Raw genomic sequence first — 23,797 nt, forward strand, 5'->3', positions numbered from 1 at the left:
TCCTCCTTCCCTATCTCGTTATGTAGTCCTGACTATCTGACTACATGCCGAAAGATCGCCACTATGCTCATTTCAGTAAACATCGGCTTGTTCTCGATATCCGTGGTGGACAAATACACATACATATATCGGAATGGCGGTTGTGCGGTTTCAATCTCATCAGCTTTCGCCTGAATCCATTAAATGTATTATCTCTCAGCTGAACAGCTGGACAGCTGGGTAATATAATAAATGTTGTATTGTTGTAATTAAATGAACAGCTGCATCTGCACTTCCGCCAGTGGCTTGCTTGCTCTTCTGGATCTGATAGCATAGCATTCCCGGAGATGCCTTTGCCGTGTAAGTGTAAAACAATACCGGAAAGTGGCTTGTCTGGCTTGTCTTGCCTTGTAAAAAGCTCTATTTTCTTACTTTCGGAATAACGATACAGGGGGAACCTTTTGTATCGGTACCAAGAAATAGGTCAGGCTATAGTCGGTCTCCTCAATCAGCATTATAGGATGATAACCGTAGTCATGATTGTTTGATCGGCAATCGCTTGAGCCCTTTAGATATCGTTCCGGAAAAGGCAAATTGCGTCTTCAAGCACATACCGTTATTTTTACCACACTCATACTGCATAATCTGAAACAGCCGGCAGTTGCAATCGGATGTCTCACGCGGCACATCCGTCGTCCAATATGACGGTACTAATCGCTGATGCGGACACACTTGAAGCTCAGAGCAGCGAGTGCCGCATGAACAGATATCAGACGAAATTGATCGCGTTGGTTCCCCTTGACTCACGGACCGAGGGCTTAAGTATCATATTAGTGTGCAACGTCCTCGAGCAACATCCGATCAACAAAAGTTCAAGCAGAGAGTGGTCGATGTCCTGAATGAGGGGTTTGCTTTGCATAGCTCAGGGCCAGCATAAGCGTAGACCCGCTCTTCATCACAGTGCTTGACCTTGCTCACGCTCCACTATTGGACTCCAACTTGACGACGATGGAATGGTTGGATATGGTATCCAAGCGATCGTTGATGCGTGGGTAAGCTACCACAAACAATCCAAGCATAGGTTTTCTCATTTGGACCGGGAAGTAAAACAACTGTACAGAGTAATTTCAACTGTCATATAAGGCTCTAATCATGATAACTATAAAGCCGGTCACTCACTTGCTCGTGATTCGTACAATTGATGCACACCGAGATAATACATTCATAGCTGGTATATCGAAGACTCCCAGAAGACAGTCCACGTAATACGAAGAGAAGCAACATCGTCTACCGAATCCATCAATATGCCTTCTCAAGATCAGATCACCTCCCGTGGTACCAATTCACAGGTGAGCGCACACGATTCTCGCGAGTGTCATCCATGTTCCAAGGGTATTCCGCTTCTGACATGTCGACATGTTGACATGTAGACATGTGGTAATATGGTTTAGGGAAACAACTACGATACCAGAACGGACTCAAACGGGAATAAAGGATACCACTATTCCAAGTACGTCGAGCTTGCCCCCAATCCCAGTCCAACACCGTGTGCAGTAATCCTGCATTGTGTCCCACCATTCGGGCTGTGGTTGATTGACGGTGCCTATTTCTTGCATTCTAACTTCATAGCAACAACGGGTCGTACTATTATTCCAATACAGACGGATCAACCTACTTCAAAGATGGTAAATCAAGTCTGTCATGTCTTCACTAAACACTACAGTACAGCAGCCTCGCCTCCTCAGACATGGAATATGAACTGATTGATGTTGGCATGCCGCTTGCAGCTAATGGGTTTTCCCAATACACCTCACCAACAGGCGACAAGACTACTACTTATCCTCAGCCTCAGAAATAGGTGATACAGTACAGTCAAGAATACGGGCGGCTGGGGTTTGGGAAGGTCTTGAACACCGAGCCTTTGTTGTTCAGGTGCAACATGATGGAGAAAATATGCGGACCACTGTGCTGTAGTCTAGAGTGGTTGCATGAAAAGACTTGACCAAAACACTGAAGCTTGCGTTAGCATAAGATTATATGCATGAGTTCGCTCACTGCGTCATTAACTTGACGAGACGGTGAAGTCTCAAGAGGTACATGCAATAAATATTGTTGGAGACTGTACCGCGGGTAACCTAATTAGGCATATTTAAGCCGTGAATTGAACGCTTTGTTCGCTTTTCCCAATGTTCTCGTTGACTACCATCAATTAACGTGTCATCGGCTCGTCAATCAAGAATCGCACTGAGTGATCCACTTGTACAAGGGGAACGAGGAACTACATCTCGTCTCATCAAATCGTGTGCATCAGGCATGCGACCAGAGGATTTGACATCACGATGCGGGATATAATGCAAGGGGGAAAAAGACTGATTGACCCGAAGACAGGCTCACTCTTGATCAATTTTCAGCTTTCGTCCTCTTTTGATGCTTTCACCAGCTACTCAACCTGTTCAAGTTCTATCGCATCTCATGTCTCATGCCACGCTCAGACGCACGATTCAAAACAAGCATACATACATATGGTACCAGAGAAAAGTTCCGATCAAAATAACTTTCAATGACTAATCACCTTGTATCGATAATTGGATGAAACACACAGACAGACACGAAGTCAAACACAAAACACGGTAGAAAAGTGCTGATCAGCCCAAAAGCGGTTGAGTCATCATCTACAGCAGCGACACAAAGGACCTTTTTACACTTCACTTGCTCATCAACTCGACTTTGAATTCACGCTTGGACATACCATAAACATGTTATTCCTTTCTTCCTTCTCTATCCATCTTTCATACTTGAATACCAGGTGAAGGATGATCAAACTGACATGAGATATATATAATCATGATGCATGATCACGACCATGACCATCCATTGACACTTTTACTGATCTCCTCCAATTCGCATGAGATACTAATTTAACGTTAACCTTCTCAATAACTTTAAGCTCTCCATTCGACCTGTCAGTGGCGATTGCAAACCCATCAACCAAGAGGTAGAAGTTGAATCAACGTAAGTGATCAATAGCAATTATTGACACCTTCCCTTTGCTCTTCGAATTCTTCTTCGCCATTCCTGGCAGCCGTTTTGAAGAACAGCAGCTAAGTAAATGTGTCATCAGTTAGAACATCAGCATAATCCGATTCCCAATAGCAAACCACGAACAAAATGGCGACTTACCTCTCCCCTCACTCTCGTCATCATCAACTGCGCACATACTCCAACAAGGAAAACGCCCCTTCACCCGCCTTATCAGTGTTCGAGCTGACCGACATCGACGCCATCTCAACATCCCTCCAAACATCCTTATCGGGCGTCACACCAGGCTCATCCTCTTCCAGACCCAAAAAAGCAAATGGGCTGGGTATCGGTCGAGCACCCAAATTCACCTACAGAAAACACTCTTCGAAACCTTATAATCGAGATCGAGTTTCCTCTGTTCAACGGGCCAAGAAGAATGTCAATCGTCTGCCTTCTTCGGCAAACCCCCAAAAATCAAAGAGGGGTTTACGAAACCGGCCGACACCCCTCAACCTTCGAGAACGAAGGGCAGAGAGAAATGAAGAGGAGACAAGTAGGATGAAGATCACCGATAGAGTACGATTGGACAGATGGAGGAAATCTGTTTGGAAGCCTTCAATGGCGAGGTTTAAGCAGGATCAATTGAAATTACCCTTCGAATTACCTGCTCCTCAGATACCGCCTATAAGTATCCAAGATAGATACTTGGCAAACATTGTAAGTCGATCACGTCCTAAAGATCGGCAAGTGAATGATGAAATCTGAGCTGACGATAACACTTACTGCCAATTGCAGCCTATCGATTACATACAAGCTCGACTTCGTCCTATGCTACCTTCAATCGCAACAGTGACTTTGGCATACCGACCTTATTCCACCGTTCCTCATCCCGATCCGACCGTTCCTAAGGGGTTGACACTCCCTCTCGCTATCCCGGAAATTATGAACGGAGACAAATCTCATTGGGCGGCACGCCTCAAAGGCAGAGAACCAGATATGGTATTAGCGGTACATCAAAAGGGTGCGGCGGAAAAGGAGAAGATGCTTGTACCTGTTCTGTAGGTCACCACCTCTCGCTCTCTCTTCTTTCTAGGGTCAAGGCTGACATGTTTGCTTCCTAGGTCGACCGTCTTTGCTGCACAATGCGCTCATTGGCCTGGTCTCACACACCAAATTTCCACTACGACACCTTCAGAACCTTCAACATCATCGTCCTCGTCATCATCGTCGGTAGCATCCGCATCATCAGTGGCAGGATACTATCGACGTACACAGTCTGAAGCCGCCGTCTCGCAATCATTACCAGCTATCATCGAATCATCAGAAGACGGAAGCGAAATTGAGACTGAGACTGCATCTGACACCGAGCGCGATCCTGATTCAAATTCCGACACCGAGACCGAGATGGACGGCAGTGAATCCTCAAACACTTCATGGTCGTCTGAGTCGGAGGACGACCAATTGGCTATTCCGCCACCAGTGAAAGACCATATGGGATTCTTACACCTACCTATTGTTCCTTTCCCTTTACCCTCCTCAGCTACGTTCGGCATCATCCACCGAAATCTGCATCACCCAAGCCGATCCATCGTACCTGATCTGCTCAATCTACCGGAAGATCAAAGCAGCGCCCTCGAGTCAATAGTAGACGTGTTGAGAGAATCACCGGTACAGCAATTGATGGAAAAGATCGAGATCATGCATGGGGTGTGGAATAACCTGGTCTGTCTCGGAATAAGTGATGAGAAAACGTGGAAAGAGCTGGGTCAAGCGTGGAGCTGTGTATTGGGGATCATCACTGGACATGCGATCTTGAATTTGGATATCCCGCCAGAACAGATTGATGGGACAAAGAGTACGCCGAAAACACTGACGGAGAAGATTGCTTGGGAGTGGGTGAGAGAGGAAAGGGCGAAGATGGACACTGAAGGTATATAGAATATATACACTGATAAGGCGTTTATACAGTATCGTAATGGTAGACTCGAGTAGCTTAGTCACCACGCCTGTTGTATAGTATGAAATCGGTGAGAGTAGTCATGTATAATTCTTAATCAAGAGTATCTCTGCAAAGCTTCTGGAATCGGATCTCACCTCGTACTGCAATCGTATTTTCATTACATCTAGCTTTAGACCAAGTGACGCTCCTCTTCTTGGAATGCCACGCTGTTCCCAGGATGAACAATCGTGTGGGTTTTCGATGGAGAACTACAGTATCGTCTTGCGACATCAAAGGCTCAAGTACTTGTGAAGAATCATCTCATGCGTATGCAGAATTGCCACTTTGAAACGCCTTTACTTCTGCTTTTGAAACCAATCATCGTAAAATGGGAGGGGACACAGAACTCACTCGTGGTCACTGATTTGAAGCGTGGAAAGGACGACATGCATCATATACGTATCATTCTGATTAAATCGGTTCAGAGTAGTATCCTAAACGGCTATGGCGGACAGTATCCTACACGCAAACAAAAAAATTAACCCGGTATGTAGGCTCAATCTCTTTAAAGAAGCTCGCGCTCTCAGCCGGAAGTCGATCTGCGATACAATATGAACTTAATAGGTGTACAGTCTTATCGTTTCACACCCTGTAAGCTGAGGCTGAGAGATTGGGCCCACCGGTTAGGACCATAAAGTTCACTATCATTGGGTCGGTTGTAAAATCCCACTGCCACCAGTTGAGGCGTAAGCTCCTTGCGTGGCTCCTACTTGACTTGCTCTGGTAAATGCATCCGTCTTGGAATCGGAAGATGCATTATCGGGGTACTGAAAATACCATGGAATATTCGTGTTCCATGAAGAGGTCGCGTCGTTTCCACCAGTGTTTTGAGATGCGGATTGGTTTTGCGGCATCGTGAGTCGGTTTATAGGAGACAGACGGAGCTTAGATCGATGGACTACTCTGCGATATACTGTATCAGTCGATATGTGAGGGGGGGAGGGGGCACGTGTGTGTGTGTGTGCACAAGGAGTTGATATAGATACAAGTTCGAGCCTGCTGAGACCCTCTCATACTGTATGTAAATGGTTGACATTTCTCGCAGAGCATCTTCGCATGGGTTGATTCACTTTGAGTCGTCAAATTTGAGCCGAGCTGGATTGAACCGACGGAGAGCACGGCAGAACGATGCCACGTCATTGTACCCTTTGTGCTTGATTGACAACTTACAATCTACAGGCGTCACAAATATAGAGTATCCCTTCATACATACGCATGTTGCAGCGCCGACGGATGAAAAGAGATGTTTGTGCAGTACCAAGGACGGTCTTAGAAGTGCATCAGATCGATATGGCGTCACGCTGCTCAAAGGTGCTGACGTCCCGCATCGTCGGAAGCTGAGTGTATCTCCGAGATTGTCGGTTCACACTACGGTGAAGATGCTTCCGGACAAGCTTCATCCGTTGGTCTTGGCTCCACCGGGTCTTCGCTTCTCAGTCATTCGTCCTTGACTCGATTTCCGTTTGACAAGGTATAAAAACCCAAAAAACTTTGATTTAAGCTGCATTTATTAGCCAACTATCTTTTTAGACAAGCTACAGCATAGCTTCAGTTCTTCACACACTTCTGACATATATACTACAACCTTGAGCTGGATCGCTTCTACATTTTTCTCCCAAGCACATCATGGCAGACCAGAGCAGCAGTCATTACTCGCAGTATTGGCCCCAAGACCCTGATTACTCAACAAGAGAGGGAGGTCAGCAAGACCCTGCCCAGGAAACGGCAGAACAGACTGCATGGCGCGTGTTCTGCGCTCAACAAAAGGCTACCGAGCAGCAAGCGTCGAAGACAGTGGCGGGTGGACAAGAACAGGCGTCTGATGTGGGTGGTGGCCCCTGGGATGACTATCAGGGGCAAATGGTACTAGGCTCCGCAGGACGAACTCGTGTCCCACTACCGGGCAACGGGTCAGGTGAAGTACGGAGACATATAGAGCGTACCACTTGGGACGGAGGGCATACTCCCGGCGGCATAGCTAGTACCTCCTACAGGCCGCCTAATCACGTACCCAACGGTCTAAGTGGGCGTGGACAATACCATCGCCAAGTCAAGGGGATCTCCGATTATTTGGGTCAGAGCACTCAAGGCCGCTCCGGTAACAACGATGATGATAATGGTCATCGTCACCGAGGGACTCAAGAAACTGGTCATCAGCAAGGCAGAAGAGATTATACTGATACTGTTTATCAAGCAGGGTACGATCAAAGTGGCGATGGGTCCATAAGAAGATACAGCTATCCTTCGGGGGGTCATCAAGGCTACCAGGGAGGCCACTAGGCTGTGAAGATACAGTGCTTTGGACGAGACTGTACAGTCTGGTAGGTGGCGGATTTGGTCTTACATCTGGAATGCTAGACTGCATTTTGATGTCCTGGCGTAAAGTATAGGCTGTCCGTATATCTTCGTGGTACTGTCTCGGTATCCGTGGTCTGTATCTGAAAGGAGGTGGAAGCGATGCATCGATATAAGGGGCTGCACCATTTGTGATGCGGATTGTCAAGTCATTTTGACTGCCTCACTGTAGCTTGATATACAGTACAGTACATGTCATTGCTCGATACTGTATTCATTGCCACACAGACAAGCTCGACACTCAATTGGAAGGAACCCCTCACTTCAGAAGGGCGATCTCTACAAATAGGGTAGCTGCCACGATTTTGTATCCTGGTGACGCCGCGGGAGGGTTAAAGATAGTGCATCACGCTGAACCCATATCCTCAGCACCAATAGTCTGCATCCGATCGCACACGGCAACTTAGGGATCAGATGGTCAGACACTCCCATTACAGCTACCCTCCCACCAAAAACCGAGGCTCGAGCACTCGGGTAAAAGTACTTCGATGGCCAACAGTCCCACAAAAGAGGTTCGAAGGATATGAGCAAGCCTACTGCCCGCCGTTTGTGCCGGTGCCAGACTGATTGTCTTGCGTGGAAGTACCGTCCTGACCGGCGGCATTGCTGGCATCGGCGCTCTGTGTACGCGTCTGCTGGGTACTTGTTTGCTGCTGCTGTCTGTCATATTCTTCCCACCTACGAAGACAAGTATTGTTTAGGTTAGATCGTTTTTCACAGCCCTGAAGTGACTCTGGAACATTAGGGGTTTGGCTTACCCCTCCTGCAACCAGGCTTGCTGTCCAAGATAACCGGCGATTGCTATCTGCCCCCACTGAGGAGGATAACCGGAAGCGCCAGACTCATTTGTAGTGTTGTTCTCAGACATGATCGCTTATGTATATCAAGTGTTCAGTAATCGTGGGACTGTAGATTGGAATGTTATCGAGAAATGCGTTTGCGAAGTATGGTGTATGGTTGTGATTGATAATGGGAGATAGGAGATCATGCGATCGTGAGGGGCCCTTATATAGCTTACGTGTGGTCTGCCGGCACTCCACATCAGCATTGTCATTCAGCTGTGTGAAGATCGAGTCAGCCAGAAGCATCGTCTGATAGTTCTGATCTTCATCGTCATCCTGACAAATAGGTCAACGATGACGCTTTAGCATAATCATCGTCATGCTGGTGAGTGATGGTTCGACAATGCTTTGTGCTCCGTCATGTCATCAAGGCGTTTGAAAGTTGCTTCGAGACTCTGCCCTGCGGGTGAGCAACATTCTGACGATGCTTCGCGATACACTGATACCGAGAAGGAATGTGTCCCAGGGTCATTCGTCAATTTAATGTAGCGACAGGCTGGCAAACAAAGTTTCGGTGATGCTTCGGCAATCGTCATGATGACAAGGCCCATCTACTGAATGCATCGGACTTCAGCCTGCCAGCCGCATCATGCGGACGAACAATGCTTCTTGTTGAGCATTAGCCATGCTCATAAGGGACATCGTTCTGATCCTTTGTACTTTTGTCACATTCACGTTGAGACCGTCATTTCTCGATAGTGCTGTAAGTCGGACCCCTCGTCATACTGAACGAATCTGCTTTGGCGATGATTCGATCTTCCGTCATTCGCTCTAGATCGAGGACATGCACACTGCTGATCCCCATCCTTTGTGTTCTTTGGCACTTTGGCAAAACTGGGTTTACTGTAAGGCGGGCTCCGTCATCTTTCATCACCAACGGTAAAGGTGGGATCCCAGCGTAAGCGAGGTTCGGCCATCCTTGTCAGTTGTACGCTGTCAAGGTCTTGTCATAATTGATTTAACACCGCAGGAGCTGTGCTAGTGCAAGGATTCTGATCTGCAGATTGCTGGGTGAATGAGCGTCTGAAGCACATTGGCACTTCAATTGGCACGACATCGCAGACTGGGTTACAGGCTTCACACCGATGTATCGATTGTTATGCATGATCCCGACCATACGCAAAAATGTCAACATCAATTCCAAAATGCGGAATCTTGTTCCTCCTCTGATCCCTCATGCGTATGTATCTAATCGTCTTCTAGCAGATGATGTGAACGCTGATTTAAAGCTTGCTTACCGCAGCTTTCGTTTCTTTGAGAGCTATCAGCTTCTCAACAGCGACATCCAACTTGACGGTCTCTTCTCGACCTTGCACTTCGTCATCCCTATTTCGGATATTCACAGCTTGAGCATCCATCTCATCTTGACCGACGACTATATATTTGATCACGCACACAACCTATCAGCTATCTTTTTCGTCCGAGTGGAATACAACTATGGCAGCTGCACATACCCATGATAAAGTTCCATTGAGCGGTCTGACCATTCCTGATCTTCTTGTTCAGGGTATTATCACTCAGATCCACCTCAGCATATAATCCAGCTTCTTGGAATCGCTTGGCCACTTGTTGAGCGTAGTCTGCGTATGGCTTGGCGACAGGGATGACGACGACTTGTCGAGGCGATAACCAGAATGGCCATTTCCCACCAGAGGACTCAGTGATGATAGCGATGAATCTCTCTAACGAACCCAAGATGGCTCGGTGGATCATCACAGGTCTGGAGAATTGAGCTCCGGGGGTGTTGTCGGAAGATTGTTCAGCCGAGTGGTATTTCAGGTTGAATCTTTCAGGCAAGTTGAAATCGAGCTGAAGATAGATCATGTCAGCTAAACGGGTTGTGAGCAAGCACATGACAAATCATCTCACTTGGATAGTACCGCATTGCCAGTTTCGTTTCAATGCGTCGGTAAGTTGGAAATCGAGCTGTTTGCGAAGCAATTATCAGTCCTGCTTGCTACGCTAAAGACATCAAGTGGACTGACTTTTGGACCGTAGAAAGCGGCATCCTCTTCGTTCACATGCCATTTACCAGGCACCTTCTTTTCCAATACTTCTCGAAGAGTGGCTTCTGCTTTGTCCCACAATGCCAAATCGCCCATCCATTTCTTAGGATTTCGAGTGGACAAGCCGACTTTGTAGGTGAAACCGAAAGGCTTGTAAACAGCGTCGAGGAATTCGAAAGCACCGTATAATTCAGATTCGACTTGGTCGGGAGTACAGAATATATGGGCTGCGTGGAAAAGCGGAGCGGCATGTAAGCTAAGCTGAATTCGGTATTAGAAACAAGGCTCAGCTTACCATCATCCTGCACGAATCTTCGTACTCGCGTGAGTCCAGACAAAGCACCACTAGCTTCGTTTCGGTGCAAAACACCGAATTCGGCATAACGTAATGGCAGTTCCTTGTATGACCTCTCTCGAGAATCGAAAATCACACAATGACCTGGGCAGTTCATCGGTTTCATCGCGAAGGTATCTTCGTCGACTTTCAACTTGAACATATCCTCAGAGTAATTTTGCCAGTGCCCCGAAGTTTCCCATAATTTCGAGTTAAACATATTCGGAGAACCGACTGTGGAGGATTGGTCAGCTGGACCGCAACTTACGGGCCAAACGATTAATCAGCCTACCCTCAGAGAAGCCTCGTTTGAAGTACTCAGCCTATCAGAGACCCTCTGTCAGCTTGTCCATTTCTCCCGCAGTTTGCGTTGTTGAGCTTACCTTGATGAAGTTCATGAGGGTGTTATATATCCTCATACCATGCGGTAAGAAGAAAGCACTTCCAGGACTAATATCGTTGAAAACGAAGAGCTCCTGATCTTTTCCAATCTTTCGGTGGTCTCGCTTAGCAGCCTCTTCCAGGTACTTCTTGTACTCCTTCATTCGGTCGTTGTCGGGGAATGACATTCCGTACACTCGTTGGAAGGTATCGTTCTTAGCGTCACCGAGGAAGTATGAGGAGGAGTTCTGGTTTGAGTGCCTGTCAGCTGACTGTGGTACAACTATCAAAGTCAAACAGATAACTCACTTTGGTGACTGCCAGAGACTTGATACGACCGGTGTGAGGCACGTGAGGACCCAGACACAAATCGATCAGAGGCCCACACTTGTATACAGTGGTTCTTGTTCCATCCGGTACTTTATCGTTGATATAATGTTGCTTGTATTTGTTGTACTATATGATGCGATAAGTCGGTGGTATCTTTGATGGAGAACCTACATTAAACGACTCACCTTGAACATTTCCAACAGAATTTCTTTCGGTAACTCCAGTCTTTCGAAGGGTTGCTTCTCTTTCACGGTGATCTTACAGACATCCTCAATACCTTTGTAATCGTCTTGACTGATCGTTCTTCCACCTGCTAAACTCATGTCATAGAAGAAACCACCTTCCTCCAAAGGAGGTCCATAACCAAGACAACATCCATCATATCTCCTCTCACACGCTTCACCGAGAACGTGCGCAGACGAATGCCAGAAGACTTGTCTAGCTTCATAATTGTTGTCCGACGAGTCGAAGTCGAGCAATTTCAGGTCACATGAAGCTTCTAAAGGTCTAGTAAGGTCCCATAATTCTTGGTTGTTCACTTTGGCAATTATCACTTTATCTGCCAGTCCTGGTGATATACCTCTAGCAATCTCTAACGGTGTAGTCTCCCATGCTTTTCCTTCTATCTGTTTTCCATCTGGGAGAGTGACCGTAATCTCAACTCGTTCTTGTTCTGCAATTCAACATCAGCAAAAGCTCAGACGATGGGTCAGACGTAAGGATGTATCCTGACTCACTAGCTACAAATTCTTCGTACTCCGCTTTGTATTTATCGTAGATTCGGATTCGCTCGGCGAAGAATTCTGGTGGTGGGTTCAATTCTAATGGCCCACTAGCATTTCCACCTTTCTTGTCCTTTTTCTCCTTCTTATTCGGTTTGCCTTCACCGCCTTGCTTCTTGTTTACTTGGGTAGCAAAGGCTCCCGGAGTGACTGGCTCGAGGCCTTCAGCAGGTTTCGCCGGCTCCGCTGAAGAGTGGACAGGGTGAGCAGCGGCTGACATGGTGCTGTGATTTCTGTTCCAGACAGTAGCTTTTGATCCGGAGGAAGTGATTCGGTAAGTGGTGCAAAGGCTGTGTTCGAAGGTTGGTAGGCGGACTCTGGAGAGTAAGAATCGGTTGATGAGCATGTATGCCTCTGACGAAGGCGATCTACAGCTTAATGAATGGAGATCGAATCTTTGTCTGTTGAGTCAAGTAGCAGATAATCAATCAACGCAAGAAAGAAATCTCAACTTTTGTTACTACTCGAAATAAAGACATTTCCGGATCAAAGCGCTTATGGAAAAACTAGGCTCGCGGTCACGTACCCCCTTTTCCCCCGAATATGAAAACGGGTGACGCGCCTACTGTTGGAATTATCGTTCCTGCTTCTTCGCCGAATGGGTTACCGACGACACGGTCGGATTCAAGCTAAATAAGACACCCAAGTCAATCTATCATCGCAAATCCTCAAAGACTGGAAGCCCAAAAGCAGACCAAAATCCACCATGGCTGAGCTGGACACACCGGTAGAGCGGACTATTGTCATCTACGGTCAAGGGTCAGCCGTATTCTCGCTACCAGATATCATAGTCGTCACGCTGACATGGATACAACAATATAGTGGTATTCAGACCGACCTCGACCTCAACTCTCTTGCCGAAGATGAGATCGCTACCGTTATCCCAGATATGTTGGCGGACTACTCGGCGGAATGTAGAGATTGGACCTTGATAGCTAGCGAGCATTGGAAGCAGTCTAGATGGAGTAGAGCGGAAGAATTGCTCAGGCGAGGTGTAACCTGTAAGCCTAAATCGTCATTGTGACCAACACGGAAGCTTACAGACAAAACAGTCTTCTCCGGAGGATCAGGTCGGCATCGCGATCATGTCGCCCTGGTAAACCTGCATGCTATGTTGGCTCACTTGCACTTGCATTTGGCGAGATCTGCACCTAAAGTAATTTTACCTATAACGAGTGAGTTTCGGCACAGACGGAAAATATGTATGGTAGGCTGACCAGGCTAATTTGTATGCGTAGAGTATGATAAGATACCGGAAGGCACCAAGACGAAAGATCTACATCACAAGGAAGCCGCTGCGAACCTCAATGCCGCTAGCGAAGCTTTGAGGGTGTCCGGTGGAGGATTGGATGATGAACCTGTCAGTCTAGCGATGGGTAAAGGTGCGTGATTTGGTCTTTGGTCCCGGAAACAGGGAGCTCATCCATTGTTCAGTGATACATGACCTCGCTACTGGTCAGCCCGGTCTCGCTCATCCTCTAGTAGAAAGACTATTGCTACGTCAGCCGAACAATCTGATTGCCCTCACCGCTCAAGTATGCTACTTCAATATTCAGTTCGGCGCATGGCAGAGTCAGCTTACAAGCATCTGTACAGGCTCGTCTACAATTCGCTCGTCGAGCACATGAAGCGGCTCTCCACACATACCAGAAACTCCTTTCCTTAAATCCAGAAATGTCGCCCGATCCACGTATAGGTCTCGGATTGTGTTTATGGCAATTAGGGGATAAAGACAAGGCTCGAATAGCGTGGGAAAGGGCTTTGAGTAGAGATCCTGGCTCATGGGTCTGTCTGCTTTTGCTGGGATTGGCATCATTGAATCTCGCTAGAGAGCCAGCGTTGAAGCGGGATGAAAGGTTGCGACACGAAACGGAAGGTGTGGATTTCGTTAAGAGGGCTTTCAAGCTGAACGTCAAGTCACCAGCCTCCGCTTTGGCGTTAGCGAGTATATCGGGACAAGGTGGTCAACTGCCTGTAGCATCGAAATTGGCTGAAAGAGCGATTCAGTATTCGGACAATAAGCGACATTCTGTTTTGGCAAATGCTGAGAGAGGGAGGTTAGGGTTCGTTAGCGGAGACGTAGCGGATGCTGGGAGGTACATAGCTGCTTCGAAAGCTGAGGATCCCAACGCCGTGAACATCATGGCGGAGTTGACGTTGGGTCAAATCGCTATCAAGTCCGGTAAGTCAGCTTCCGCATCCGTACTAGCAATTTCGTCGTCAAGCTGAGGACCGAAATCTAGGCAATCTGCGAGAAGCCTTGAATTTCATCGAGCAAACGGCCAAACGACTGAATGGAAAAGGCCCTCTGGAATATACGGTACTGCACGCGTGTCTACTTGCTTACCCTCATCCGGGTATGTCGAACGACGAGCTGAATAGGAATCGATTAACGGCAAGAAACATGCTTTCAGAACTGCATAATTTGGTAGCTTCAGCTGAAACAGATGCGGATTGGGCAAAACTGAGAGGGATAGGATCAGACGCGGATATCTTTGTCGATCTAGCTAAATTGTGGCAAGATGAGAGTCTGGAGAAATCGATCAGCGCCTACCAAACTGCGTTATCCATCAAATCGGACTCGGAGTTAGAAAATTCTCAGGATCTTAGCTTGACCCCACCCGACTTGAGAACAATCAGGATGTCAGATAACCTGGGTGTCCTATTCCACCTCCAAGGAAATGTCGAAACCGCCGAAAGGATGTATCAAGAGTCTCTGCAGAAAATCGCTTCCACAGACAGCAAAGAAGCGGAGATTCTGAAGACGGTCCTAGCGTACAATCTCGGTAGAGCGTATGAGGAGGGCGGGGACAATGTCAAAGCTGCTCAATGGTATAGAGACGTGCTTCGTCAACACCCAGAACATATGGAATGTGAGCATCAGCTGTTTGGTCAGGTTGTTCGTTTCACATGAAGCTGATCGAGCTCATTTCTAGCCAAAATACGACTTGCTATAATAGCGGCATCAGCAGGCAGGAATTACGATGCGCATACTTTACTGAAAGAAGCTCTGAAAGCGGACGAAACGAATCTGACCCTTCGCTCTGTCTACTCCAACTTCCTCATCTCGCTCGGATCTCACAAAGAAGCTCTGCTGTTCACCTCTCAAACTCTGAAATACGATAAATCCGATGCGTACACCTTCTGCGCTTTGGGATGGCTACATTTTACCTTGGGCAGGGAAGCGAAATCTTCGTCGGAAGTAGCTGACCGACCTAAACAGTACCTTCGATCTGCAGAGGCGTACGAAAGGGCACTCCACATTGATCCCAACTGCGCTCACGCCGCCCAAGGTCTTGCTATTGCGCTTGCAGAGGATAGTTTGAACCCACCGAAAAATGCTATTCCAGAAGAAGGGAAGTACCGAGCTAGACTAGCTGGTCAAGCGCTGGCTATATTCAGTAGAATCAAAGATAGTCTCGCGCAAGGTGCGGTGAACGTCAACATGGGGCATTGTTACTTTATCAGAGGGGAAGAGGAGAAAGCTATAGAATCGGTGAGTCAAGCATGACTTGCTCTCTCGTGAGGCGCGACTCTGATATTTCAATTGTACAGTACGGGACAGCATCCAATTCTTTCAAAGGTCGGAACGTATCTGTTTTGCTATATCTGGCTAGAGCATGGTACGCACTTGCCAACCGAGAGGGCAACTTCAGCGCTATGAACAAGGCTTTGGCATATTGTCAACAGGTCAGCTAAAATTCTACATATCCTGTTGAAAAGGACAAAAAGCTGACATATCGCTGTCAATCATCAGGCAATGCACATACAACCCTCCGACCGAGCAATCTTGTATAACATTGCGATGATACAGCAAAAAGCTGCCGAGATGCTCTTTTCACTTGATGTGTCTAAGAGGACGCTTGAGGAACTGGAGATTGCTCTCAGACAAGCTCAACAAGCTGCCAAGTGAGCTGAACCTCGTCATTTTCAGGTGCAAAGTGCTAATAGCGATGCGTTTCCAGCACTTTCCGGGCACTTGCGGATGACAGATCCGGGCCACTGCCATATGATGCCGACTTGGCCGACCAAAGAGCTCGATACGGTGATGGTCTGCTTAGAAGAGCGCCAGCAGAGATGGAGAAGCAGAAAGCGTACGAAAGCGAGTTCCAAGCTAGAGTTGAGGAGGCTAGGAAAATGCGTGCCGCCGAGCAAGAACGTATACAAGCGGCCGAGGTGAGTTGACCATCTGAAGGCATTCGGCTTTTCCACAGAGAGAGAAAGGGGAACTGAGCTGATCTCGTGTTCACTAGGCTGCACGAAGAGCGGAGATTGAGACCAAGGCAGCTGCGTTGGCTGAAGAAAGGCGAAAAGCACGAGAAGAAGCTTTGGCGTGGCAAGAAGAACTCAATGCTCGCGCAGCCGAAGAAGAAGCCAGAAAAGCTAATAATATCGAGAAGAGAAGGAAAAGAAAGGAACAAGGGACAATCGATAGTGGTGATGAAGCCGGAGAAGACGGACAACCGAGGGAAAAGAAACAACGTAAGAAGCCGAAGAAGGAGAGAGAATCCAAGAAAAGCAGGAAAATCAGGAGTAAATCTGAGATTTCTGATGAAGATGAAGATTTACCGCTATTGGAAAATGATGGCGATGAGGATGAAGAGGAGGATGAGGGTGTCAGGACTGCTAGGAAGGCCCAATCGACTTTGGCGATGTTGAAAGCGAAGGTGAGTCCGGGGTCAATTGCACACTCCGGTGAATCTGAATGCTGATATGTCGCCTCATCGTTTCTTTCGCGAACAGAGGAAGTCAAGGAGGAATGTGGAGGATCCTGATGAAGATGACGACGATGAGATCAATCTGGGAGCGGCTAAAAAGGGCAAGCAATTGTGAGATCAATTTCTACTTGCACTTGCTCTTATCTGATATACAACAATGATGTTGACCACACTTCAATCGTTTTAGCAAATCGAAAGCTTATATCGAGGATTCTGACGAGGACGAAAACGAAGATGAAGATGCGGATGAAGCTCCTGCAGCGGGAGATGCAAATGACGGTGATGATGGCTCGCCAACACCGCAAGGATCGACAAATGGGGACGGGGACGAGGCGAAGATGGATGTTGATCAAGATGGAGATGACGACTAGCATTGGAAGAGCAGGAGTCGCAAAAGGAGATTGGAGGTTATGCATATCATACGACATCTATATTGACGAGTTTCAACTTTATCACGCTTACTGATCCCGTGTTTGCTCACCGTAACGAGGGAAAGAGAGAGATAGCAGATCTCCGTACTGACAAGGGTTATGATGCTGTACTCGAAGATCGCGATATCGAGCAAGAGAGAGAAAGGTAAGGTAGGTAGCAAAGGAGGGAATATTCATCAACGGGAAATGACATGAAAGGATGTACTGATCCTGCACCTTGACCTGCTTGTGAGGTCACTCATACTGATTGTTCACATAATTAGATCTATCGTTTTCTAGCCTTTTAGGCATTCATGTACTTCACACAGTTGTCAAGATAGGGACGACCCCAAAAGTAGAAAGTAGAATCAGAAACCGAGATAACAGTAGAAGATCCCTGCAGCAATTTTCGCGAAACGACCAAGGTACGCTTCCCACTCTCATTAACGCCATTGAGCGCTTCGCATCATCGCTACCGCTTCGTTTGTCCCAAACTGACGTCCTCGTGACAAGCAGTATTTTAGCTTCCATTCCACGTAACGGAGACATCCAAAGTCTAGATACATTCGAGATGCCAGCAGTCGGGAGAGGCGCTAACCCAGCAGCGCTCCTCGTTGTGGTGTTCATCCTTCTGGCATTATTCGTCTTTCTGGGCGGTGGTCGCAAGAAAGATAAATCAGATTCAGATTCGTCAGCGTACGGTGAAGGTCGAGGTAGGGATAGAGGAAAAGGTCATAGTGATGAAGAGAGTGATCTGGAAAGCGGAAGACCAAGATCAAGATCAAGATCGGAGAAGCCAAGTCGGCGAAGGGGAAAGGATGATAGGGGTGAAAGCCCAACTTCGTCAGAAGATGAGAAAGACCGGGCGAAACGAAAAGAGCGTGAGAAGAGAAAGAGACGCGAAGAGGAGAAGCGGAAGAAGAGGGAGGAAGAGAAGAACATGAACAAGAAGAAAGCAGAGCAAGAAGCTGCTGCTGCAAAGCAATCACAGTCAATTGCTCAAGAGATTGAAGTACCTCGAGCCAGTGCTCCTGATTTACCTACAGCTCAGAACTCCGCTTTGACCGATAAGATGTGGGAGCGTGATCCATCGAAACGACCCGAACGGCCTAGCGGTCGTTCCCCGCCTATATTGTTAAAGCGGGACGAGAACAATCAGTGGACTCGACCTCCCCTGAGTGGCAAAAAGGGGGTCTCATTCGATGATGGTGGTCAAGTAGGAAAAGAAGCGTCAAAATTCGTGACGTACAACCAGGACGATCCGACAAATGTCATATACGACGCTTCGCACACTCAGAAATTGGGGGACTTCAATTCGCGCGAACGAGGGGGCTACGACGGTGGATTTCCCTATGGGAAATTGGATGGGAGCCAATCGCCTTTGAACGATCTGCTGAAGATGAGACGAGGTGAGGGCGAAGGCCAGGGCCAGGGTGTATTGAGTGAGAAATTGATAGTGATGATGCGTAATGTCGAGCATGCTTGTCTAGTCGACCACTTGGACCTGATTGGAAAAATGCCTGGAGATCTACTTCGACAGACGGGTGAGGTGATCAACACGGAAAGCTTTATACCTGATATCGGAATGGTCCCGCAAGTTATAATCGATATAATCCGTCAACTCCTGATTGAACAGACAATCGATTTACCGCTGATTATTTCGAGCCAGTCTCAACCGCACATTGAATTGTTAGATCCGAATGTACCGTACGACCCGAGTCCGGAGACGCTGTACGAGAATAAAGTCCAGCCGCTCGGCAAGGGGACGGTCGAGTCGAATTTCGTCGATAAGCATCTGGTTCGACACGGCGTGGCGGTCGGAACGATAATTCGGGAATTGGGGTATCAGCAATGGAGTCGCATGAAGTCGGAGGAGATAAGGAAGATTGTACATACTTGGACTACCAAGAAATTGGAAGAGGCTTCTCAGCCTCAAGCTCGTGCAAACGGAAACGGAAACGGAAATAGAGATGAAGATAGGGCTAGAGACAGATTTCTGACGATCAAATTGATGTTGGGTTATTTCTTACCCTATTTCCGAGCTTATAGCTCCTCGAAAGCGCGTACATTCCTAAAAGAAGAGAAAGTACCAGGCTTCGACGAGCGCGTGGGACCGGTAAACAAAGCTATAGTCGACTGGTTCAGATACATCGGGAAATGTCTGCTAGTAGCTAAGATGTTCAGTAGGAACGGGACATTGGTGAATGACGACTGTTCGTTGAAAGTGCGAATTTCCAAAAGGGCTAAACAGGTTGGATTTGTACTGGATTACACGCTGTTCGTACCCAAATTTGAGAGAGACCTCAAGACGATCAAGCGCCCGATTGTGAATTCGATGTTGGCTGCGAATAAGATTAAAGGGTTAGCTCTTCAATGGGTGGACCACCTGAATGAGAACGTCTATCCGCAAAGCGATCCGAGTCTGAAGATGTTCAACGATATGTACCCTTTTCAAATTACCAGGTTGACTTTTCGTCCTAATGGAGTACCGGTAAATGAGATGAGCCTGAAGAGCGTCAAGTATTCTCTGGAAAACCCTTTGGTAACGACGAGTAATGGGTCAGGTAGGGAACCGATGATTATGCATGTGGATTCTAAGAGGATGGAAGAGTTGTATGAAAGTATGAAGCGGTCGGGAGGACTGGCGGATATGTTTGGAAGGATGTACAGGAGTATGGGATGTCAGATGGTACGTTTCATCAATAAGAAACCTTATCATTGGTATCGTCATCATCATCAACAACATCATCAAGCCGATCAGCCCAATACTGGAAGTGTATACGAAAAATTCGATGAGAAAACATTAGAATGTCTCTTAGTTTTGATAGGACCGTCACTGAGTAAGTTGACATATGAAGAGACGTTCAAAGATAAGATGCTGAGTCAAGTCGTGACGGACGCCGAGAGTGCTTTATCTGTGAATTGGGGGGATACGATCAAGTATACGACGGTCCAAGCGATAGATTTTGGAGGGATCGTACCATTGGGGGCGAAATCCCAAACACAATCTCGAGAATACGGACCAGGACAAGTAGATGGGAAATTCTTAAAATTAGATCCGTTCCAAAGATTGAAATGGATCTTACTTCCTCTCATCCTCCAACAAAAACAACTTTCAAAAAATCAGGGAGAAGACAGGGCGATTTACTCGGCGAATCTGATTTGTAATTCGTCTTTCGGGCTGATTGATCAGTTATACGGATTCGACTCGATCTCTATAACCTTCCAATCGAATGATCCGAACGATAAGAACCGGTTGATTAACGAACTTGCCCAGACGTTGGTCTTGCAGATCCCAATCTGGACCAACGAATTCAAGGGCGCCGGCACGAATGCCAATACAGGTACTATAACTTACATTCAGGATGTGGATAACGAGGTGATTAGGAGGAAAGTGTTGGAAAGGCTGGATATAACGAAACAGATCATAAGGAACCAAATCAAATTCATCGTCATACCTTCGAACAGGAACAGCAATAATAGTTATTACAATGATGAGCAAGAGGGAGATAATACGTTGGAAGATGAATATAATCCGACATTAAGTGAATTTGATATTCCCAATGAGATGTTACCCCCTGGCTTTGCGTGACATGTCGTACTTAAGACTCGAGCAAGATTAAGTATTAGTAGCTATCGAAATGTGGACTGTAATTTGTCACGGTGTTGTGTGTGTACGTACGTATATGCTCGTATGCAAACTATCCCATTCCTTCTTTTCTTTCAACGCGGGCAAATCAATTCAAGAAATACGATCCATGCATTCATACTCATACTCATCTTCATACCTTCATACAGTTAAGTTAATTTCAAGTCTTCTGCCCTAATTGTCTGACCGGACCAAACCAAACCAAATCAAACCAAACCAAACCAAATAAACAAGAAAAGTAACTCGACTTCCACAAGATACATGTAACTCAAGCCTTGACTTCCTTACTTGTGTCGTACTGTATCCCCCCTCTCCGGAAATAGAGGCTAGAGGCTGGAACCGGCACAAAAAAGAAAAACCTTATCATCCCAGACATGAAGTAAAACAATGCTAAAAACGTTGAAAGAGAAAGAGAAAGAGAAAGAGAAAGAAGAGAAGAAAAGAACACTATCATGATAGGGTATATATTTATCTTTATATTAAATAATGTAAGGTAAGGTAGATTTTCTCAAGGTTTTCTTCGGAAAGGTCGGCAATGAACTGTATATGTGAGTGAGATGGTAAGATGGAAAAGATGATGGTACATGTTCAAATGGGGATTACTACTCGAACAAAATCGCAAATCAGCAGAGTATCCTATCCCCAAATGAGTATGCTCCACTCACATCAAGGGAGATACGTAATTGTTCCAATGGGATCGGCTCGAAATCCTCAATGTCGATGCCCCTCTCTTGTAGTGCGGCTTCGGCATGCGGGGGTACGAGTTGTCTAATGAGGTCCGGTCGAGTCGATAGTTCTGCAAGCGGAAGAAAATTGGTCAGCGCCATACCCATTCGCATTCAGGAAGTTCCATATGCAATTTCGCAGATGATCGATATAGCTGGATGCATTGAGGGGTCGAAATGGACAGAATGCTTACCCTCTTTGGTGAAATCAAACAACGCCGGCATCTCCTTTCCATTAGGTAATCTGCTACCCTCAACCCTCAATTCATCGAAGAATGGGTGAACCAGAGCCTCCGGAGCAGTCAATCTCGCCGTTGGGGTGTATTCGAGCAAATTGCTGATCAATGCAATGGCGTCTTGCGGAGTTCGTGGTCGGAAGACTTTGGTGAATGGGTGAGGCTTGATTTGAGGGAATTTGTGCTCCATGTACTATGCAATGAATCGAAACAATTAGCTTTTTCCTCCCAACTCGCTGCCTTGCACATGCACAGGCATCGCATGTCATCAAAGCTCACATTAGGATTCATAGTCTTGATTTGTTCCCTCGTCGGGGTTCCCAATACTTTGATGATCTCCACTAACTGGTCGATACCGCTCTCACCAGGGAAAAGCGGTTGACCAAGCATGAGTTCAGCCATCACACATCCAGTCGACCAGATATCGATGTTCGTAGTGTAATTTGTTGCGCCAAAGATCAATTCCGGTGCACGGTAATATCTCGAACAGATATAAGAGACGTTCGGTTCTCCAGCAATCAATATTTTGGCTGATCCGAAATCACACAGCTTCAATATTCCAGTTGCAGGGTTGAGTAAAAGGTTTTGAGGTTTGATATCTCGATGACAGATTCCTACTGAGTGGATGTATGCTAATGATCGGAGTAACTAATCGTTCTGCTTTAGCCAGAACTCTTGGCGAGCTCAAGCGGTAGAAGGGTTTGTAGACTCACTTGATACATGTACAATTTGATCTGTAGCATTGGCATAGCTTGTTTGAGCTTAGCGTAATGTCTTGAAGCCCTGTAGACTGTTTCTGGCACGAATTCTAGTACGAGATTTAGATAAACCTCGTCCTTCTTGTCACCGTTCGAGTAGAAGAAAGCCTTTAGGTCTACTACATTGGGGTGGGAGACGAGTCGCATGATTTGTAGTTCTCGGTTCTGCACAAGGTTCCGTCAATATTCTACCAATTAGAATCGATATTCCTGTACAGAAATCGCCCACCTTGAATCGTTTATCTTGCAATACCTTCTTGATAGCAATCTCAGATTCAGGCTCCTCTTGACCATCGTCGTGTTTCACAGCTGCAAGCCATGTATCAGTCAATTGCAATAACAGAATATTGCCTATTTCTAAACTCACGTAGCATCTTGGCGGCGAAAACAACACCGAAACTACCATTTCCAACGACCTTACAATTGGTATACGAAATGCTCATCTCCTTGCCTGTCTTCCCTGATTGAGCTTGCACAGTGACAACTCGACTGGGGTCATCGGCTGCTAGCAGATCAGCCTGAGTTGTCGGTGTCGAACTGTATGCGATACTTACGAGTGACCCGGACACCGTTCACGAGTCCGACGCCTGACATGATTTCTCCGCTTATATCCTGCTGAAGTAAAGGGGCGTTCGAGAATCGAGGTTGAGGAGGCAAAGTCGACGAAGCATGATGTGAAAAAGCGGGTCGTTGGGTTGGAGCAGATCGTCCACCACGGAATTTACGCGTTTGTTTGAGAGGCGGCATGGGGAGGCGAAGAATGAAGATAGGTCGATCGTTGAGAACAGGAGGGTGCAGATAGGATAAGAGGAAGAGAGTATCATATTGTCAGCATTGATCTTCCTATAAATCTACTTCACACGAAGTACAGCGCGTCTTCGCTGAGAGTGAGACCTGAGAGAAAGCAGAGCGGAGTTTCGAAGACACCTGATCACAATTCGAGCTCCGATGCTACCGTAGGTAGGAGATGCGGCAAAGCCGAGGTGAAAGCCCGATGAAATAGGACGAATCAGCTCGGCGGAGTTGGGGGAGTTTGAAAGGTTAAATGGTAGAAAGGATCGTTCCAGCACGCCACCCCAACGGGTGTGAGGTTATAGCAAATTGGAGTCCGCCTTCAGAGTCCGCCCCTCCTCATAGGGACAAGCATGAGGTTTCAGGCGGAGCCAGAATCTGAGTAGGCGAAAGAAGGTGAAGAGAAATGCTAATATCGGTGATGTCTCGCCCAACACGCCCACCGCGCAGGTAAATGACGTCCAGCGTCTCTCTCTCCCC

At 46.9% G+C, this 23,797-nt stretch overlaps 7 protein-coding genes across 7 annotated transcripts; 4 read left to right on the forward strand and 3 right to left on the reverse strand.

The window, feature by feature from the left end:
• Positions 1–3,147: 3,147 nt before the first annotated feature.
• I303_103981 (uncharacterized protein) lies at positions 3,148–4,938 on the forward strand (the record flags this gene model as incomplete). Its single annotated transcript, XM_018407310.1, has 3 exons — positions 3,148–3,717; positions 3,796–4,058; positions 4,122–4,938. The coding sequence occupies 3 exons, from the start codon at positions 3,148–3,150 to the stop codon at positions 4,936–4,938; spliced, it is 1,650 nt and encodes a 549-aa protein (XP_018264118.1).
• A 1,687-nt stretch (positions 4,939–6,625) lies between these two features.
• Positions 6,626–7,279, forward strand: I303_103982 (uncharacterized protein; the record flags this gene model as incomplete). Its single annotated transcript, XM_018407311.1, has 1 exon — positions 6,626–7,279. One exon carries the CDS (start codon positions 6,626–6,628, stop codon positions 7,277–7,279), a length of 654 nt encoding a protein of 217 aa, XP_018264119.1.
• A 608-nt stretch (positions 7,280–7,887) lies between these two features.
• Positions 7,888–8,222, reverse strand: I303_103983 (uncharacterized protein; the record flags this gene model as incomplete). Its single annotated transcript, XM_018407312.1, has 2 exons — positions 7,888–8,032; positions 8,113–8,222. The coding sequence occupies 2 exons, from the start codon at positions 8,220–8,222 to the stop codon at positions 7,888–7,890; spliced, it is 255 nt and encodes an 84-aa protein (XP_018264120.1).
• A 1,197-nt stretch (positions 8,223–9,419) lies between these two features.
• On the reverse strand, positions 9,420–12,249 carry I303_103984 (threonine-tRNA ligase; the record flags this gene model as incomplete). The annotated part of the gene is made up of 10 exons (XM_018407313.1): positions 9,420–9,571; positions 9,651–10,005; positions 10,066–10,122; positions 10,182–10,429; positions 10,498–10,770; positions 10,829–10,859; positions 10,920–11,165; positions 11,227–11,373; positions 11,433–11,920; positions 11,985–12,249. The coding sequence occupies 10 exons, from the start codon at positions 12,247–12,249 to the stop codon at positions 9,420–9,422; spliced, it is 2,262 nt and encodes a 753-aa protein (XP_018264121.1).
• Positions 12,250–12,735: 486 nt separating this feature from the next.
• Positions 12,736–17,118, forward strand: I303_103985 (uncharacterized protein; the record flags this gene model as incomplete). The annotated part of the gene is made up of 14 exons (XM_065968887.1): positions 12,736–12,788; positions 12,852–13,030; positions 13,082–13,204; positions 13,268–13,411; positions 13,464–13,564; positions 13,626–14,211; positions 14,273–14,902; positions 14,966–15,525; positions 15,585–15,719; positions 15,787–15,938; positions 15,995–16,205; positions 16,283–16,696; positions 16,773–16,858; positions 16,935–17,118. The coding sequence occupies 14 exons, from the start codon at positions 12,736–12,738 to the stop codon at positions 17,116–17,118; spliced, it is 3,558 nt and encodes a 1,185-aa protein (XP_065824959.1).
• Positions 17,119–17,728: 610 nt separating this feature from the next.
• Positions 17,729–20,749, forward strand: I303_103986 (uncharacterized protein; the record flags this gene model as incomplete). The annotated part of the gene is made up of 1 exon (XM_018407315.1): positions 17,729–20,749. The coding sequence occupies one exon, from the start codon at positions 17,729–17,731 to the stop codon at positions 20,747–20,749; it is 3,021 nt and encodes a 1,006-aa protein (XP_018264123.1).
• Positions 20,750–21,429: 680 nt separating this feature from the next.
• I303_103987 (uncharacterized protein) lies at positions 21,430–23,272 on the reverse strand (the record flags this gene model as incomplete). The annotated part of the gene is made up of 7 exons (XM_018407316.1): positions 21,430–21,602; positions 21,726–21,960; positions 22,047–22,415; positions 22,481–22,690; positions 22,755–22,834; positions 22,893–23,027; positions 23,080–23,272. 7 exons carry the CDS (start codon positions 23,270–23,272, stop codon positions 21,430–21,432), a joined length of 1,395 nt encoding a protein of 464 aa, XP_018264124.1.
• Positions 23,273–23,797: the final 525 nt, after the last annotated feature.

Source organism: Kwoniella dejecticola, chromosome 4, assembly GCF_000512565.2.
Source record: "Kwoniella dejecticola CBS 10117 chromosome 4, complete sequence".
NCBI lineage: Eukaryota > Fungi > Basidiomycota > Tremellomycetes > Tremellales > Cryptococcaceae > Kwoniella > Kwoniella dejecticola.